The sequence below is a fragment of the Dromaius novaehollandiae genome, chromosome 14, assembly GCF_036370855.1.
Source record: "Dromaius novaehollandiae isolate bDroNov1 chromosome 14, bDroNov1.hap1, whole genome shotgun sequence".
In the NCBI taxonomy this organism is placed as follows: domain Eukaryota; kingdom Metazoa; phylum Chordata; class Aves; order Casuariiformes; family Dromaiidae; genus Dromaius; species Dromaius novaehollandiae.
The window spans coordinates 9,119,200-9,137,407 of NC_088111.1; the positions used below are offsets into that span (position 1 = coordinate 9,119,200).

Below are 18,208 nucleotides of genomic sequence, written 5' to 3' on the forward strand. Positions count from 1 at the left end.
TAGATACTTGCAGTACTGATGTGGAATCTGGTACAAGAAAATGTATCACTGGGAAGAGGGAAAATAACAGGATTTTCCCCCTTTCTATTTTCTGTTCCCATGAGCAAAATAAAATAAACCTGATCATTGTGTAATTTTTCTCTTTATAAGTTTGTTTAATGCTGTACACTTAATTTTGTTTTTACGGGGTGATTAAGTGAGCTGTTGCTTACTGCATTCAAACCTCTTTTTCTTCAGCAAGTCAGATCTTCAAATAGGAAGTTCTAAACCTATGGGAAAGAACCTGTTCATATGTTGTTAGTGGTAATTTGGAACCAATGTAACAATCATTCACATATATGCCAGTTCTCGTAAACATAGTAGGACAGTAGAATTGATTGTGTAGAGTAAAATAGCATCCTTAATAAATGCATCCTTAATAAACTTGCTGTGTGTATTCATCCTAATATTTAATTAAGATGAATACTTAAATAAATAAATGCTTAATTTATGAAGATGCTTAGTATTCATATTTAAAAGAAAAACTTAGTGAACAAGATTTTGCATCTCTTTTCATTTATGCTGTCAGTGATATGTCGGTTTTATTTTTGTTACAGCATTTGCAATGAATATAACATAATTGCAGAGAGAGCGAGTGAGGTGCCTTCGAACACTGAAGAGTTAGTGGAACTTACTGCATACTTAAAGAAGTCCAGCGAAGTTACTGTTTTTAAACTGAGACAGCAGATCTCTGAAGCAACATACAGACTGGAATTCCTCATGGACTATGCTGATCTTGCTTGTATGTCTAAACTACAGAATATAAAAATCTCCATAGGAAAATATGCATATATATGTATGGATATTAGGCTCTACACAGATAAATGTTTCATCTTCTAAAATGTTAATGGAAAGTTCCAGGTGAGACAGGAAATAGTAAGGATTCAGAAGAGGCAAAAATGTACCAGTGCAGGAAGGAAAAAAACCCCAAAACACCTGACAATCTTATTTCTTCCTTTCCAGATGAAAGATTGCATATTGAGAATGCTTTCCAACTTTCTTATAGAATAGGCAGTGATTCAACCAATGCTATTTCTTGCCAAAATAATAAAATCAAGTAGTCTGGGATGTCAGAAAGGGGCATCTGCCTCCTCTATTTGTTGCTGGAAGGACTTTGAGGATAATCACACCATAATTTAGAAATGTGAACTAATGCACAGCAAAGGTTTTCCTATACATGGAAGTGTTTAGAAATAGTTTTTATGGAATAATTATTTGGGGATAATTTTGGAGCAAGCCAATATGTAGAAAGTGATCTCCAATATGAGAAAATTCAACCAGCATCTTTATACCAAAAAAATTATTTTGGTATGTTTTTTAGCAAATTTCTTTTCAGAGGCAAGCCCCAATATTTCAAAGAGACTAAATCCTGATGTACTCTTTATACTTTCCTGAAGGATGAAATGCAACCTCTGCGTAAGAAGGATAAATGGCTTCGTGCCATTTATCTGTTTGCGGGGGAACTTCCTAACGTATTTGCTGGTAGAGCTAGGAACAGAGTATAGCCTGCTTTCAAGTGATAAATTTTATGCTGAGCTGAGGCTGGCTGTAATACTTACTTTACCAAGTGTGCTGAAAATGTGCAACAAATACGATTTGAAAAATACTTGCAGTCATTTTCTACTTGATCTTAGCTTTATATTTAGAGAAATAGCACCCTACGAGACAGTGCTTTTTTAATGGTTTAGAGAATGGCTGTGGTGGTATCAGATTAATGCCTTGTAGGCTGGTCAGATGGTGTTATACCTCTAGGATATTCAATACAAAAAACTCAGTGAAAAAACATTTGGAAAGTCATGTCGCAAAGGCTTTATGACAACTTTTGGAAAGTGTGAGAACTCGCATCTCTGCAGCTGAATATTGAAAGAGAAGTTCGAGGGAGTCCTTATGGCATTTTGCTGTGATGCTTTGCTGTTTTCAGTTAATATAAAGGCTATTCTCCAAGTTTAGGAAACATCTGTAGAAATTTTTTTTTAGTTTGCACTTCTATTCAGAGTAAAAACGCGCCATGATTAGTACATACAAACAAAAACAATTTTATTAATTCATACCCTTTTCAGTGGCAGGATGATCCTTTCCCCTTAGACAGAATACATGTTCAGATCAAATAGTGATTGAAATAATTAGGATATGCTGTGATTGTTAGAACTTATTTCTAATGGAAATGAGGATGCCCAGGGAAGCCAGGACATTTTTCTGTCATGTTTTGGACTAGAGTGTTTGCCTGTGCAGTATTTCATAATTACATATTCTGGATAGCTGGCTCTGTAAGCATCTGTCCTGCAGTTAGTTATAGTGAGTTAAGTGCAGTGAACAGATAGACAGATATGAAGATGGAAGTGTCTGCTTGTAGACTATGTTGATTATAGCTACTGCACTGTAGCTTTGTGAATGATTCAGCATTTTCACATTGTGAAGTGAAAATTATTTAAGTATTTCTTTTGTTAACTATGTATAGGTATATTACATGTATTTAGTTTGGAACAGTCTGTCTCTCTGTGTAGCTGGACTGGAATACGGGTTAGTGGAATAGTTATTCTGGAATAGGCATTCTTATCAATTACCTCTGAATAGCTAAGGTACCGCTCAGAGAATTTCACATGCTACTTTGATTTTAGAGTTTTGCTATCTGCCTAACATATTTTAGGGAACAGTTCTTTTTGCATTGAAGGTAATTCAGTCAACAGTTTGAAATATGTAGCTGCTTAGAAAAGAAATATCACTTCTTCCTAAATGCAGTTTAGCTATTTTGCTTACTCTTCACAACAGCCACTCCATTAGATCATTGCTTAAAGGATAGTTTCTTAAGGGTGTGTATATATATATATATATATTTTTTATTTTAGTGGATGACATAAAGCTGAATAGCACTGTTTTCCATTGGCCTGATCAGATCGAGGTAATCTTTGAAAACAGTAGAGCCCAGCTGTATAACAGGAGGAATCGTGCAGAGATGGCTTTGCTTAAAAGGTATGGTGTCAAGACTTTTTCTTTCACTGGGCATTTCAAAAGGAAGAAAAACGTGCAGTGTTGGTAATAAGCAGGTAATGTCAAATAAGTAAAGTTGGAAGAGAAGTGAGAAAGCAAGAGAGAAACCTGGCTTGCAGTATTGTGGAGATTTCAGAAAAATATTGTTATTGGGGTGGGTTAGGATATTCCTGTCCTCAAATAAGCCTGAAAGGTGGGAGGAGGGATGTTACTGGAATAGTCACAATTTTATCCTGTTATATTGCCTTGCACAGTATTACACATATTTTGTCACATTGTTTTCACTCTTCCTTTATTTCCTCTGGGTAGCAAAGGCAGCAAATGTAAGTGAACTAAATCAATTGAGGGGTTTTTAAATGATCCCTGAATTCTAAATGTGTAAACTGTGTAGTACTGATTTAACTGATTAATTAATGAGTTTTCAGTGGAATCTGTATTTATTTTAAACTAATATTGAGGTCAGAGTTCATTTGACAATGCCTGTTACAGTTCATAAAATAATCAAAATCTGAAAAGGAATGAAGCAGAAAATCGTATTACCTTAGCTATCTTTATCTCAGGTGCTCTCAATTTGAGGAAACTCTTGAGAGTTATAAAAGAGAAGTAGAAAGCTACAAAAAGCGAGATGTTATGACCATGGAAGAAATGAAGAACAATGCTGAGAAATTTAAAGAGTTAAATAAGAATCTGGATAATGCAGTAACAGAATTGGAGGTTAGTATTTATTTGCCCAGCTAACGTTCAAAGTGGGTTTGCAATGTGTTGGACGACGGAAAGTTTGGTTCCTGTCCTGTTTTTTTTTTTCAGGGCTCTGGGCATATACCTTTAAGATTCCCAGATTCACAAACATGTTGCCAATATCGTGTCCCCATTATGCAGTGTTACTGTTGAGTTGAAGAGCATGTTTGGTGGGCAGGGGATGTTTTAATTGAAATACTGAATTTCAATGTTTTCGGGCAGTCTGCAGTAGCAGGATTCTGTCCACTGAAAACAGAATTCTTCAGCAGAGGTGGCAGGGGGAGGATGCTAGGGAGGTGACTTTTCCCCTGAATCAGGGTTTGTGCTGCTAGAGCTGCAGTTAAGTCCCCTCTGCTTGGTCCCCAGTTAAAAGAAGAAGTTTTCCAAATGTTTGTATCATTTCCAGAAGCTGCCTATAGGCCTTAAAGAAGTGTTACATCAGGGAAAGGGAAGTTGGCTGGTGTTAGAAGAAACAGCTGACCCTCAAGGTTCCTGGACTCCATTCCTGGCTCTGCAGCCAATTTCCCATGTGCTTCTAGGCTGAACAGTTAGTCTTAGCTGTGTTTCCGCTGGGAAATGAGAGTGGTTACCTTTGAGAGATCTCACGGGTATTGCGAGGCTTAATTAATATTTCTAAATGACAGTGAGACAAGTGAGACTTCTGCATACTTGGAGCTCGAGGATCAGTCTTTTAATTAAATCCACTCAAAAGAGAAAATTGGACGAATTAAATCAGTTTAGGACCTAAATAAATTGCCACAATCCCTTCGTGTCAACACTCTTAACCTGATTTAAAGGCATCTAGTGTATTTATTTAGTGTGAGTAAACCGCATTGATATGTTGTTACAGGTAGATCACGATAAGTAGTTAAGTTGGTAAAGTTCTTAGTATCTGACGACAATGAGGGGATGATCCGTGCAATTTGAATGACACTACAGTCGGCTTAGTGGATATGTAAAGTTAGAAATTATTTTGGAATGTAAGTCTTTTAAGTTTGCCTGCCTGCGTCTCACATGGAATGACAAAAATTGTCTGTTGGCATTATTGGAGCATAGACCTGGGACTCTCTGAATTCAGTGTCTGCATTTCAGACAGTGTTTACCTGTGCTTCACTTTCCCACCTGTAAAATGAAGATGGCAATATTTTTTTCCTCTAAATCTTTGCATGTTGATTTATACTGTAAGCTCTCTTGGGCAAAGACCATCTCTTACTATGTATGGGCACAGCAAATAGCATCCGCTTTGGCTGGAGCTCCCAGATGTTTCTGTAATACAAGCTAGAAACAAGTAACCATGATTGGAAAGGATTCCCATAAGCCCATGTAACTGAGGAGCTTACATCTACTTTTCAAAGTGGCTTAATAACTTGGGAACCTCAGTTTTAATGAATGCCATGGTGCATAAATTATTTCTAAATGGAAATAGATTTTAAAAGGTATTTGAGTAGCGAATGATACCAACAAATAGCTAAGGGAATTTTCAAGAACACAGTTACCTTATTTACCTAAAATTCCCAGGCCTAAATCTACGAAACTGACTAGCTTTACGACCTATAAAAATTGTATCCAGTATTACCTATTAAAATGTTTAAATAACAGTAGGAATTTTTGATGGAAATAAGATTTTTTTCCTTAAAGGCTATTAATAAAGAAGAGGAATTACTTGAACAGGAGAAGAGTCAATTTCCTCTACTGCAAACTATAATTACAAACAAACAACCCTTTGAGCAACTTTGGATAACCGCATATAATTTCCATACCAAATCTGAGGAATGGATGAATGGTGAGGCTCTGGTGTGCATTTGCTGGAATGTGTCATTTTCGGTTAGTTAAGTTTTAGTGAAGAAAGTAGAAGCTGCAAATGTTGATTAGTAGTTGTGAGAAAAAGATTTTGAAGAAATAAACACTGTTAAGCAGTATGAAATGCAATTTCTGACTTGCACTTTGCACTAAGATAATTTTTTGTAGCACAGCTGTTTTCCAATTAAAGGAGAATGAGTATAAATATGTGTAAATAAATCTCTTTGGTAATACCCTTGCGCTGAGTTCTCTGTGTGCTCTTTTACACTGCTGTGTTCAGGATCTCTCCAGGAATTGAATGCTGATGAAATCACAGAAGAAATTGGGAATATGTGGAGGACTATGTACAAGCTCACTAAGAGTTTTCCAGATTTGCCTGGGCCTAGACGCTTAGCAGAAAATATGAAATATAAACTTGATAAATTTAAACAGCATCTTCCTGTCTTGTCAATTGTCTGCAATCGTGGAATGAAGGAGAGACACTGGAAGCAGGTGCTTAAACTCTACTTTAACTGTGGAAGTATTCTGCCTCAGAAACTGATAGTTCAGTATACTAGTTTGTACATCAGTAATAGTTCTGTATTTCACCATGAGAAAATCCTTTATGCTGTCACATAATAAATCCAATTTAGAAATTTATAATGGTACAGACAGGAGCTTCTTTGAATTAATAATTTAGGGCAGAAAAGCAAACTGGGGGAGTTGTATTGATATTTCTGTATTTTCTATTTCTTGCTGTTTGATAAGTCTGTTACAAACATACATTCTGATAATGATTTTTGTTTATTATTTTGTTTTCAGATCAGTGAAATTGTAGGATATGAAATCACACCTGATGAAACTACTAGCCTTCTAAATGTATTGGAATTTGGGCTATCAAAACATATTGATGAGTAAGAAGCTTACTGTAATCTCAGTTTTTTAGCAATCATTATATTTAATATGTCAGATACCAAATTCTAGTTTGTTTGGGGGTTGTTTTGTGTTAAGAACATTCAGGTTTTCACAGCTGTATTTTATCAAGCTAAGGATGGAATTGCCGAAAGTTCTTGTGGAGCAAAGGCATCAAAAACCGAAATCATACTCTTAAAACACATTTGCACATAAATTCACAATTTTCTGTCTGTATTTGATCGCCAACTTAATATTCTAGTGATTAATATCTCTAACTTGATGACCCTGAAAGTCCAAAAATATTCCCTGAAATAAGAGTGTGTGATATTATTAATGAATATGTATATAAGATAGTCATTTATACAACTTTGTCTACAACTGCTTTTTTTTTTAATCTCCAGCTGTGTTGCAAAACGTTTCTAAGATACATTTCATTCCACTTTAGACTGGAACCTATTGGAGCAGCTGCTAGTAAGGAGTATTCCTTAGAGAAATCAATGGAGAAAATGAAATTAGAATGGGTCAACCTTCACTTCAGTCTGGTGAAGTACAGGGATACTGTGAGTAAACACCAAATCAGTAGATACGTTGTTAAAAAGAATCACTTTAATTCTCAATAGCAGTTCAGAAATACTAGAGGAAAGTTTTCTTGACTCGTTGTTGCGTAATGGAAAGTGGAATTGTACCCAAGAGTCTGGGCAAACTTACCCATTAGCTTACCTTATATTTAGATGGCTGATGTTACCTTAGTGTCTGGATAACTCATGGTCTCAACATACTCTTCCTAACAAATCTGTGCACTTGGGAGCTTCTGCTTGTTTTCTGTGGCAAGCTGATTTGTAGTGAAATTTTAACTTGTCCAGAAGGCACAGGAAATCACATGCAGTGCAGATGATTGAGTTAGAAGTCACTGGAATCCCTGGCTAGCTTCCCGTTCACAACACCGTGTTCTCTCTTGACTTTTGGTGAAATAGAGATATGCAGTGGAGATTCCATTTTGTATCTGCAAACATATTGCAGTCTTTCCTGATGCCTTGCATCTCTTACTTTCTTACCTTCAGCCCTCAGAGAGAAGGGGGAAACAGGAAGCTGAATGACTGTGAGTTTTAAGAGCAGTGAAATGAAGCAACTCTCATTTGCCTTAACAAAATATGATGTATTTACAGGATACCAGCATCCTGTCAGCAATTGATGACATCCAGCTTTTGCTGGATGATCACATTGTTAGGACTCAGACAATGTGTGGCTCTCCCTTCATCAAACCGATAGAAGCTGAATGCCGGGTAAGGAAGAGCTACTTTCACTGAGCTTGTGTGTCTTTCATAATACGCTTTCCTCAAGTGCTTCAAGGTGTTTTGGCATGATAAGGAGTTATATAATTTTTAACTGTTTCTAAGGAGCACAAATATTCATATTTTTCTCCAAAAGCTTTGAATTAATGGTTTCCAGAGAAGGGTGTACAAAGCTTCGTTTGCAGCTAAAGAAAATGTAATTGCACTGCTAAATCAGTCATTATAAGCATGATTTTTGTTACATGTCTTGAGAACACGTCAGTTGATTTAAACAAATCCTACTGTGTTGTGTAATGAGACAGGTCTGCCATTTGTAAGAGAGAATACATTTGTAATCTTCTGGAATTGGCACAATCCCTAAGAGTTTCAAGGTCTTTTTTTTAGCTGTCCTGCTATTTGTACACGTGTAATCTCCTGGAGGGCTGATAAAACAGAGCCTCCTGCAGTGATTCATTTTTGTTTTAAAAAAAAAATTCTAGAGGGAGGATTGTGCAGAAAGCAGAAATCTCTTTCCCATGAGTATTTGATATCACTTGAATTTTTTTCTGGCTATTTCCGATGGTTTGTAAGCAATTCTAAGCCCTAAATCTCATCCCTTCCTGTGGACATTAAGCCAAATCTTAGGTACAGCGGCTGCCCACGAGAGCTGGGGGAATGAAGAGAAGCTGCCTTAACGGTCTCGATTTACCCCTTTGCAGCTTAATGAACAATACAGTCTGGCTAAATACATTGCCTGGTTTATACCTTACATTCTAGACTGTGAAAGACACAAAAGCACTGCTATCTGAAATCCTTTATTCAGAAGAATTTCCACCTGGTTTTAGAACGGCTTCATACTGCTGGAGTTGCATTTGGGCCAAAGATTGGACCCATTGTTTATAGGGCCTGTGAGCTGGCATTTACTCACTCTGATGGATGCCTTGTCAAGGTCTTACTATCTGTTCGTTATTGATCAGATGGAAAGAACACAAGTAGCATCAAAAGACAAGATTCTGGATTGCCATGCTGGTCACCCCTGCACTTACTTGGGCTGTTCTCCCACAACTTGTTTAAAAAGTGCTTGTGCAAGAATGGGTCCATTGTTTATAAGGAATATTTGATTGTTTATTTTTTGTTGTTGTTGTAAAATTTCTCCCTTATTTTAAAAATGTTAAATTGTTCTTTTTGTTTCTTTTTTTTAAAAGCTAACATGCCAAATGATTCATGTCCTTTGATTGCCACATATAGATTAATTCTTGATATAATTTTGCTTTTTTTTGGTGGAAGATAATACCCATTCTTTCAATAATCAAAATAGTTTTTAGCTCTTAAATGACAAAGCTACATTTGTGTGTAAGTAACATGATTCATCTTTTTGGTGATAATAGCAGGTTAAGTAAAGTTTCCAGCTGATCCATTGCCCTCTCCATTGTCCTGATACACCTCCTTGATACCTGTTGCAAACCTGTTCCAAACTTGGTTCCAGACTGAAATGCTCTAGATTCAGAAAGAAAAAAGAAATATGGATTATTTTTAATGTTGATCACCTTGCATAGTCAGTTTAGTCATCTCTACAAACTGATGCTAGCTCAAGTGGTGAACTACACCGTCTCCATGAGGAGCATGGTGATCTACAGTATAGGTAGGACAGAGCAGGCGGTTGGGAGTGAAAGACATTACTTTTCACTGCTGAAAAAACAGTGTCTTGTGTAAGTACCTTAAAAGCTCCCTTCTCCTTTGATGTGGTTATTGATTTTCCAAGTGTGCATATGTGCTTCCTTAAAATGTCGAGTATCCTCTCATTTGGTTGCCAGTTAAAGGTAAAAGTAGACGTATATCAACCAAAGCAACTCCTGTAAAGAGAGTAACCTTGAAGAAACCTGTAAGTATTCGCTGTGGTCTGGTGCTCCTTCAGACTTGGGAGAGTTGTTTATTTTCTAATCAATTACTTTACAGAGAAGGAGAAGCCGGTCCTGAAATGCTGTTAAAACGTGAAGTCTTCCTTCATAGAAGTAATATTGATAGGACTACTTGTGGGGCTAAGATGAGAGTCAGTGTTGGATTGTCAGTCCCTGACTTTTTAGGGTTTTTTAAGGAGTTTCTTTCCTGTAAGGTTGTAGTAATACAGGGGAGACTATTAGAGTGGTATGTTTTCAAAGTCCTTTAAGAATAACTGCACAGGAAAGCCATGCAGAAGACACTGCATTAAATTAAGTAGTAACTTGGGATTTTACATGGTCACTCAATCAATGTGCAGTTTAAAGTGATTGCTTAGAATTCTTAAGTGTTAAATGTTTTCATTACAGGCTTGGGAAGAAAAGCTTGTTTTAATGCAAGATATTCTAGATAGCTGGTTAAAATGCCAGGCAACATGGTTGTATTTGGAACCAATTTTTAGTTCAGAAGACATTATAGCTCAAATGCCTGAAGAAGGTAGAAAGTTTGGGATTGTGGATACCTACTGGAAAGACATCATGTCACGAGTGGTAAGGGTTTACATTTAATATAGCCTGCATTTTTATGTACGTTCATAACATTATTATTATCACAAAGATGTATTAGTTTTTCTGGAGTTAGATACTTGGATTTAAATCACAAGAAGTTGTAATCTGGAGTGGAAAATCCTTTACTAAGCCCCATCAAAATCTAGTCTTGTAGTAAGAGTGGTAGATTAAATCACTACTGTTTTGAGATTTCTGTAGAGGCTGGATATTGCAGGATGAAGTACAGCTCAGTTAGCATTTTAATTCTAAATTTTCTGGCTTTTGTACAGTTAAATGATGAGAATTAGGTAGAAAGATGAATAATCGTACTGTGCTTGCAGTATCTGCTTCAGACTTCACTGTCAATTTCTGGAAAGTCTCCTCTTGATTTAATTGGATTCTGGTTTAAGCTTCTAAAGGCTCACACAGTATTAAAGCAACTAAAATGTTCTTTTTGCATATGATTGTTCTCTAGTATGTGCTGAGATGGTTTTTAGAAACTTCTGTGAATATATACTGAGCTGTTAGTGTGTCAGGATACGTCCATAGGGATAATGAATGCAATTGGGGACGTTTTTTAGCTTCCTATAAATAAGAAGTTGGTTAAAAAGTCAGCTACTTAGTAGCAGTATGAGCTGAGATCTTTCACAAAAATATTAGGCAGTGTGTCATGAAGGTGCTGAAATGATCAGTGTAACAAAATAGAAGTTGAAACCTACATAACAGCTCAAACCCTGTGAATGATGAAGCCTGTTCTGAAATCTGTGTAGCCTTGAACATTAAGAGTGTTATCAGAAAGTGCAAATGCAACTTAGATGGCAAGAACAGAAAATAAGTGTGACATGCTGTGACTATGTTTGACAGAATTTACTTGTGAATAGGAAAAAATGTAGCAAGCCCAAGACACAGGAGAAAATGGTAAAGATTTTAATTCCTGTGCATGTTTCCATTTTGAAGTATTGTCTGTATAGTTCAAACTGGTAAAACTGATCGTGTGAAAAAGCACAAACTATCAAATAATATATATTTATATTATTTATATTTAATAATACAAAGCCACAAAACAAGGACAACAATATCTAGCTTTTTAGCCTCTTGCAACATATGTAATCATTGATAACAATTTCAGTGTAAAATGACATATACTAATCATATTGAATATAAACTTTTAGCAGTTTCTGCTGAGTGTTTGTTTTTATAAAGGCTAAAGACACAAAGGTACTTGTTGCAACTGAACAACCCATGATGTTGGACAGACTTCAGGAAGCAAATACTTTCTTAGAAGAAATTCAAAAGGGATTGAATGCTTACCTGGAGAAGAAAAGATTATTTTTCCCGAGGTAAATTAATTAAACAGGCCTAAGCTAGAGGCAAAAAGCCATAAACTCTTTGAAACCGTTTCTACTGAGCTGGTAAGTATCATTTCATAAGCACATGCTTTCATAAGCACAGCCCCACATAATAAAGAACGAAACCCTGTTCTTTCTAGACTTCAATTCATCTTCCTCAGCTCCAGCTAAATTTTCAATGCCAGGGACAGGCAGAGGTGGGGAGGCAAAATCTGTCTCAGCACAGCGTAAAGTTGTGATGAGAAACACATTATCACTTACAGGGAATTTTTGAGGGAGCTTGCCACCTTTCCATGGCTGATTCACAAGTTATGGCCTAGCCCTACCCTCTTCAGCTGTGCAGAGGAGGGCAGTACATAGGCATTATATATGATTATGAGGAGCAGGACTGTATGTTTTTACATGGTCTCTTCTGGCTGCATAGATATCTCTGGTCTTTCCTGAGTGGGTTTAAGAACCCTTCTTCTCTCTTCCTTTGCATAAAAGGATGGACATTTTGAAATTCTTCTGCAAAAACAGGTCTAATGAGTTTTATAATGTTAAAAACTGCTTAAGTAAAGGGATTTGAGATAATTGCTCCTTTGTTATATTGCTGTTCTAAGTAACAAAAACAATTCAATTCATCTGGCGTATAATAGATTCTTAATGACAGTTTTCATGTTTGGAAAGCACATGTTCATTAATTGTATCCTTCTAACAGATTCTTTTTCCTGTCTAATGATGAGCTGCTTGAAATACTGTCTGAAACAAAGGATCCCCTTCGAGTGCAGCCACATTTAAAGAAGTGTTTTGAAGGAATTGCTAAACTGGAGTTCACAGAAGTTCTGGAGATCATAGGCATGATCAGTTCAGAGAAAGAAGTCGTTCCTTTCATAGATAAAATCTATCCAGTGAAAGCAAAAGTAATGTTTTTTACTATAATATTAAACTAATGCTTTGCCTAAAGTGTAAGTTTTTGGGGGAATGCTATTTAAAACTTTTAGGATCAGATCATGGAAGGTGTTTAGGAGGTGAAGGTGCAGACTGGTAGTCTCATACAAAAACGATTTCCTACTGAAAGGACTAAGACGTTCCATCGTTTTGGTAAATTCCTCCAGGCACTTTTCTGTGTCTTTATGCATCTACTACTTTTAAAGTGTATATAACATTACATGGCACAGCAGAAACAGAGAGGAATGAAGAAAAGGTGAATGGCTGCTGCTAAAGAGGCAGAGCATTAGTGTAAAAGGAGGCTGAGGAGAAGTAGTGCCATCTAGCCAAGTAAAGGAACACTCTGCCTTCTTTGCACACGAGGTCATACAAGAGCGAGAGCATTATTTGAACACTGTTTTATTAGGCTTGTGACACCTTGATTATTCAGTGTCCGTAGAAAGTAGAAGAGGAGCTGGGCCAGTGTAGAAAATGGCAGGAAGACAAAAGGAAGGTACCCTGGATCTTGAAACTGGAGGATCATCATTACTTTACTCCCATACTAGTAATGTCTCCCACTGGTATATGAAAGGAGTAATTCATACCATTTTAGCTGCTGCTAAAACTAGTAGTGATTCGCAATATAAATTGAACTTTAAGGCAGGATGGTACACTGTGAATATGAGATAATTATGGGATTGTTTAAATTAAAATTAGGTCATCACAATTGCAGCATTACAGACTTCAAGTTTCTAAGTTTGGAGGTGTATCTGCCTTCCTGCTTTTTCTGCTGTGCCCCACGCAATGCTGTGCAGTTGGATTGCTGTGTGATAACCAAAGAGAGAGGAGTTACAGACATCATCTTTTTTGCCTTCATCTTCTGGGAACAAAACATGCCCAGTGTTAAAATGATCAAGCTTAACTGGCCTTGCAAACTGCGATCTTCATTTCCCCTTCATGCTCATGTGAAAGCCTGTCTGTTTCTTGAGCTGCATTGCCTTTAGAGTTAGCTTGATTTGCCTGCCACCAGGCAGTGTTACACTATGGTAGGGCTGTCAGAATTTAGGGATTTTCCACTTTTTTTTTCCTTGTGTACAACACCCAGAGCAGAAGAAAGCGTATTTAAGCCTAACACAATTCAATTGTGCCTAACACAATTGTCCTTTAAATGGAGTTTAATCAAGAAACATGTATCGACTCTTACCTGTTTTTCTTGTTTGAAGGGCATGGTAGAAAAGTGGCTTTTGCAAGTAGAGGAAATGATGCTCGCTAGCGTAAGAAAGGTTCTTCAAGATGGCATAAGAGGATATGTTAAGGTAACTATCTGTTTCTAAATTATAGTATAAAATAGATTCCACAAGCAACTTTCCATGAATAAGTTGCTCAAATTTGTCTTAACCAGGAAACTGTTTGAAGCTAAGTGGAATCAGGATCTCCCTATTCAGTAATATCAGATTAAAGTTTTACATCTGAATTTCTTGAAGGAAAATTAACCAAGCTTTCCATGCTGATTCTTATTTATTTTTAGCATGAATCTCAAAAAACCTTTGGGGAAAGAATTGTTATCAATGCCATTATCTAGTGTGTTTGCATGGCTTTCTCTGTCTGGAATAGATTTTTCTTTTTAAGGTTCCTCGAAAAACGTGGGTGCTTCAGTGGCCTGGACAGGTGGTTATTTGTGTTTCATCCATTTACTGGACAAAAGAAGTGTCTGAAGCTATAAGCAAGGGAACTTTACTAGTAAGATTATCTTTCACCTTTTTATTAATTAATCAGTTTAGTGCTAATAATAACAATCTCCTCCTAACAAAGAAAATCCTCTGTCAACAGCATATTACAGCTTGCTCACATAGTGTGCTTTTGTCTGTTTTCTTTTTTCTTGTGTCTTAGCAGGGACTCAGTCTCATTTACTTCTGTGTAAATCAGTAGTTCTACAGAAGACAATCATATTACTTGTCACTTATAAGATGTTATTGGTATAGATAAAAGTGCCAAACAAAAAGTTATAAACTGCTGTCAAACACTTGGTATTTTTATTTGTAACTCCTGTCTTTACATTTGAAGCCACAGGGGAGCCAGCAGGCAGAAAGTCTCTTTTAGTAGGATGGTACAGTTATTTGGCTGGTTATTGCTAGATTCTCCTTATGATAAAGGTATAGCAGCCAAGGTTGTTATTTTGCATGAGGGGCTTTCCTTGTGCATTTGAAGTGCCTTTGTTATCACAAGGGTCTTGGGTATTACTACTTTGAGGCTAACCAAAACCACCCTCAGCTAATGGATACAATTGCTGTTGAATTCAGCCGGCTTTTGTCAGATCCTAATAGAGCTGGGTAGATGTAAGATTTATTTTGGGATTAATTCTATCAACAGATTGTTTTAGCTGCCTTTTAAATATGGAAATAGTGAAGTTTAAATAATTTTTACACCAAGTGCTAGATTTGAATGTTAGCATTTTGTTTCCATATCCCAGGATTAACTTGCCTGTGTTGTTTAATACCAGTTGAAGACCTTATTCCATGTATCCAGTCAGAATAGAATGAACTGAAAATATATAGTGATTGCAAAGAAATTTTCCTGAACAATCCATAGATTAAAAAAAATGAAAATGGCTTCACAGAATGACAGAATAGTTGAGTTGGAAGGGGCCTCTGGAGAGCATCTAGTCCAACGCCCCCTACTCAAAGCAGGATCAACTAGAGCAGGTTGCTCAGGTCCATGTCCAGTTGAGTTTTGAATATCTCCTAAGATGGAGACTCTACAGCCTTTTGGGGCAACGTGTTATAATGTTTGACCACCTTCACTGTAAAATTTTTTTTCTCATTTTTAAATGGAATTTCTTGTATTTCAATTTGTGAGTCTGGCACCATCTTCTTTACTCTCTCATCAGGCATTTATACATATTGGTAAGATCCCCCTTGGGCTTTTTCTTCTCAAAGTTAAACAATCCCAGCTTTCTCAGCCTCTCCTCGTATGAGATGATCCAATGCCTTAATCATCTTGATGGCCCTTTGCTGGACTGACTCCACTATGTCCATGTCTCTTTTGTACTAGGAAGCCCAGAATTGGACACAGCACTCCAGATATGGCTTCAGAGGTGCTGAGTAGAGGGAAAGGATCACCTCCTTTGACCTGCTGGCAATGCTCCTCCTAATGCAGCCCTGGATGCTGTTGGCCTTGTTTGCTGCAAGGGCACATTGCTGGCTCATGTTCATCTTGGTGTCCCCTAGGAGTCCCAAGGCCCTTTATGCAAAGCTGCTTTCTAGCTGGTTGGCCACCAGAGCGTACTGGAGTATAAAGTTGTTCCTTCCCAGGTGCAGGACATGGCATTTCCCTTTGCTGAACTTCATGAAGTTCCTGCGAGCCTATTTCTCCAGCTTGTTGAGGTCCCTCTGAATGGCGGCACACCTATCTGGTCTATCAGCCACTGTTCCCAGCTTTATAACATCTACAAAGTTGTTGAGGGTGCACTCTGTCCCATTGTCTACGTCATTAATGAAGACTTCTGAGAAAGTAATTCCAAATGTTTATAGTAAAGCTAGGAAAATCTTCAATTGGCTGAATGTTAGTTTTAAAAGAAATTTGATCCAGATTTACTGAATGGAGACAATCTGTGCATCTTCTGTCACAGAATTTTGTCATTTCTATGAGGAAGAAATAAAAGGCTTCCACTTCCCTTTCTTTGAGACCATAAAGCTTTTTGAAGTGTTCCTAGTAAAATAGAATGGCAATATATGAAGGAGAATTTTAAATGCTTGTATAGTGCCAGGAGTTCCATTACTATGTTTTGTTGGAAGGGCTGGCTGTATTGCCTGCACCCGTGGGAGGTTAGGAACTGTTAGGTGCAGCATTACATTAACTCCTGTGTCTTGTTTCTGTGACAGGATTTCCTGGAGAAAAGCAATCTACAAATTGGAGACATCGTTGAGTTAGTGAGAGGAAAGCTGTCCAGTGGAGCTCGGCTGACTCTTGGAGCTCTTACTGTCATTGATGTACACGGTAAATGTGCAGTTGCTGGTACTCTCATTACGGCTGAGGCAGTGCTGCTATCATTATTTTGGGGAATTATTTGAAAGAGGCAGCTAGAATGTTTTCTCCAGTGAAAGGACCATGCCATAAAATGAGTTAAAGGGTTATAGTAACAATTTTCATTACTCATATTCATTTTCAGGAGATGAAAACTAGATATACCGACTAGACTTGTGCGTGAGCCAGCTAGCTATTTATTTGGGCTTGTAGCCTGAGCAGCTTTCAGCAGCATTTATGGGCTGCCTACTCTCAGTGTTTCTTAGATCAGTCTCCCTCTTCCTTCCAGCAGCAGGATTGAGGAGGGAAGGAAGCTATGTACACCCTCACTGGGAATAGCAGGCTTCATTCTCCAGCTATGCCAGCATTTCTCATGCTCAAAAGGAGCAAAAGAGGCTGTGCTCTTTGTATCTGGAATCTCCCTACTAGAGTAAAGCTAGCAGAAGCAGTATAGCTGCTGTTTTACCTCTACTGGAGGGAAAAGGAAATGGCACCATTGATCCTTGGTGGAATGGACCCCCACTACACTTACCACTGGTGGGAGGCCCCTTAGAGGCTTGGGATTAGAGAATTTAGATGTGTAGTTAAGGATCAGGAAAACACAAAACACCTGACACCTCTCACCATCTTTGCACTGATTGAAGTTTTGGGGAAGAATTCAGACTAGTAATTTGAGGACCCTGAAATTCTAGTCCTGGTCCAAATAGAGTATTAGCAAGTTTTACCTCTGCAGATATTTAAACAGGTGTTATACATATGCAATATATGATTCAACTGAAAGGTGTCATTTGGTAATTTAATAATACTAAACTTGTTTCCTGGGTTGTTCCAACATGTAAAGAAAAGAGGAAGAGAAAGTAAGCTTTTAACATTAATATTTACACATCATCCGGTGGTCTACCATGCTACTGTATAGCAATTGAGGATCTCACAGTATATGTTTAGAGTCAAATTCTGTTCTAAACTGCATTTTTCACTTCTTTGGCTTTTCCTGGCCTTTCTGTCAGGGCAGAATTTGATCATAAGATGGGATTTTGCACTCTACCAAGCATTTAACTGAAGCATTGTGGTTTTTTTCTTGCAATAGAGGGAAGCAAGTATCCCATGTAGGCTCCTTCAACCACTAGCTTTAAGCAACCTTTACAGAGTGATTGCGGAGCTTCTTTAGGCTGGTGGAGATTGCTCAACTCTGCACAGCTTTCTCCCATCTTAGCGCAAACACTGTAATCTAGATCAAATTAAGATAATTCCCGAAACAAAACAGATGCATCTTTCTTTCTGAAATGAAAGCCAGCCTAGTGCTCTAAATGTTGATTTACTTATATTTGGTTATAAGTAAATTTCTTTTTACTTAAACATTGTTTTGAGTAAACTAACATTGAGAGTGGTGGATGGGTTTGGATCTTTTAATAAGCTGTCTCTTATTCTGCAGCTCGTGATGTGGTTGCAAAATTGGCTGAAGACCAAGTCACAGATCTTAATGACTTCCAGTGGATTTCTCAGCTGAGATATTACTGGGAAGATAGGGATGTAATGGTGCGAATGATTACAACAGAAGCCAAATATGGATATGAGTATCTGGGCAATTCTCTACGCCTGGTTATAACCCCACTGACAGATCGATGTTATAGGTAAAGCCATGTTGTCTATGAATAATGTTTTCATTTTTTGATTAACCTATATTTAATTTCCACTGTTACAGTTAATAATAGGA

At 37.4% G+C, this 18,208-nt stretch overlaps 1 protein-coding gene across 1 annotated transcript in view; it reads left to right on the forward strand.

Annotated features, from left to right (window-relative positions):
- The window catches only part of DNAH3 (dynein axonemal heavy chain 3), a 71,844-nt gene that overhangs the window by 19,571 nt on the left and 34,065 nt on the right, over positions 1-18,208 (forward strand). The window contains exons 15-29 of the mRNA XM_026116250.2: positions 597-781; positions 2,886-3,009; positions 3,588-3,741; positions 5,404-5,548; positions 5,846-6,057; positions 6,367-6,458; positions 6,905-7,019; positions 7,626-7,742; positions 10,037-10,216; positions 11,417-11,553; positions 12,263-12,464; positions 13,695-13,787; positions 14,101-14,211; positions 16,353-16,467; positions 17,927-18,125. Of these exons, the coding sequence (XP_025972035.2) occupies positions 597-781; positions 2,886-3,009; positions 3,588-3,741; positions 5,404-5,548; positions 5,846-6,057; positions 6,367-6,458; positions 6,905-7,019; positions 7,626-7,742; positions 10,037-10,216; positions 11,417-11,553; positions 12,263-12,464; positions 13,695-13,787; positions 14,101-14,211; positions 16,353-16,467; positions 17,927-18,125 (2,181 nt within the window). The remainder of the gene's footprint in view (positions 1-596; positions 782-2,885; positions 3,010-3,587; positions 3,742-5,403; positions 5,549-5,845; positions 6,058-6,366; positions 6,459-6,904; positions 7,020-7,625; positions 7,743-10,036; positions 10,217-11,416; positions 11,554-12,262; positions 12,465-13,694; positions 13,788-14,100; positions 14,212-16,352; positions 16,468-17,926; positions 18,126-18,208) is intronic.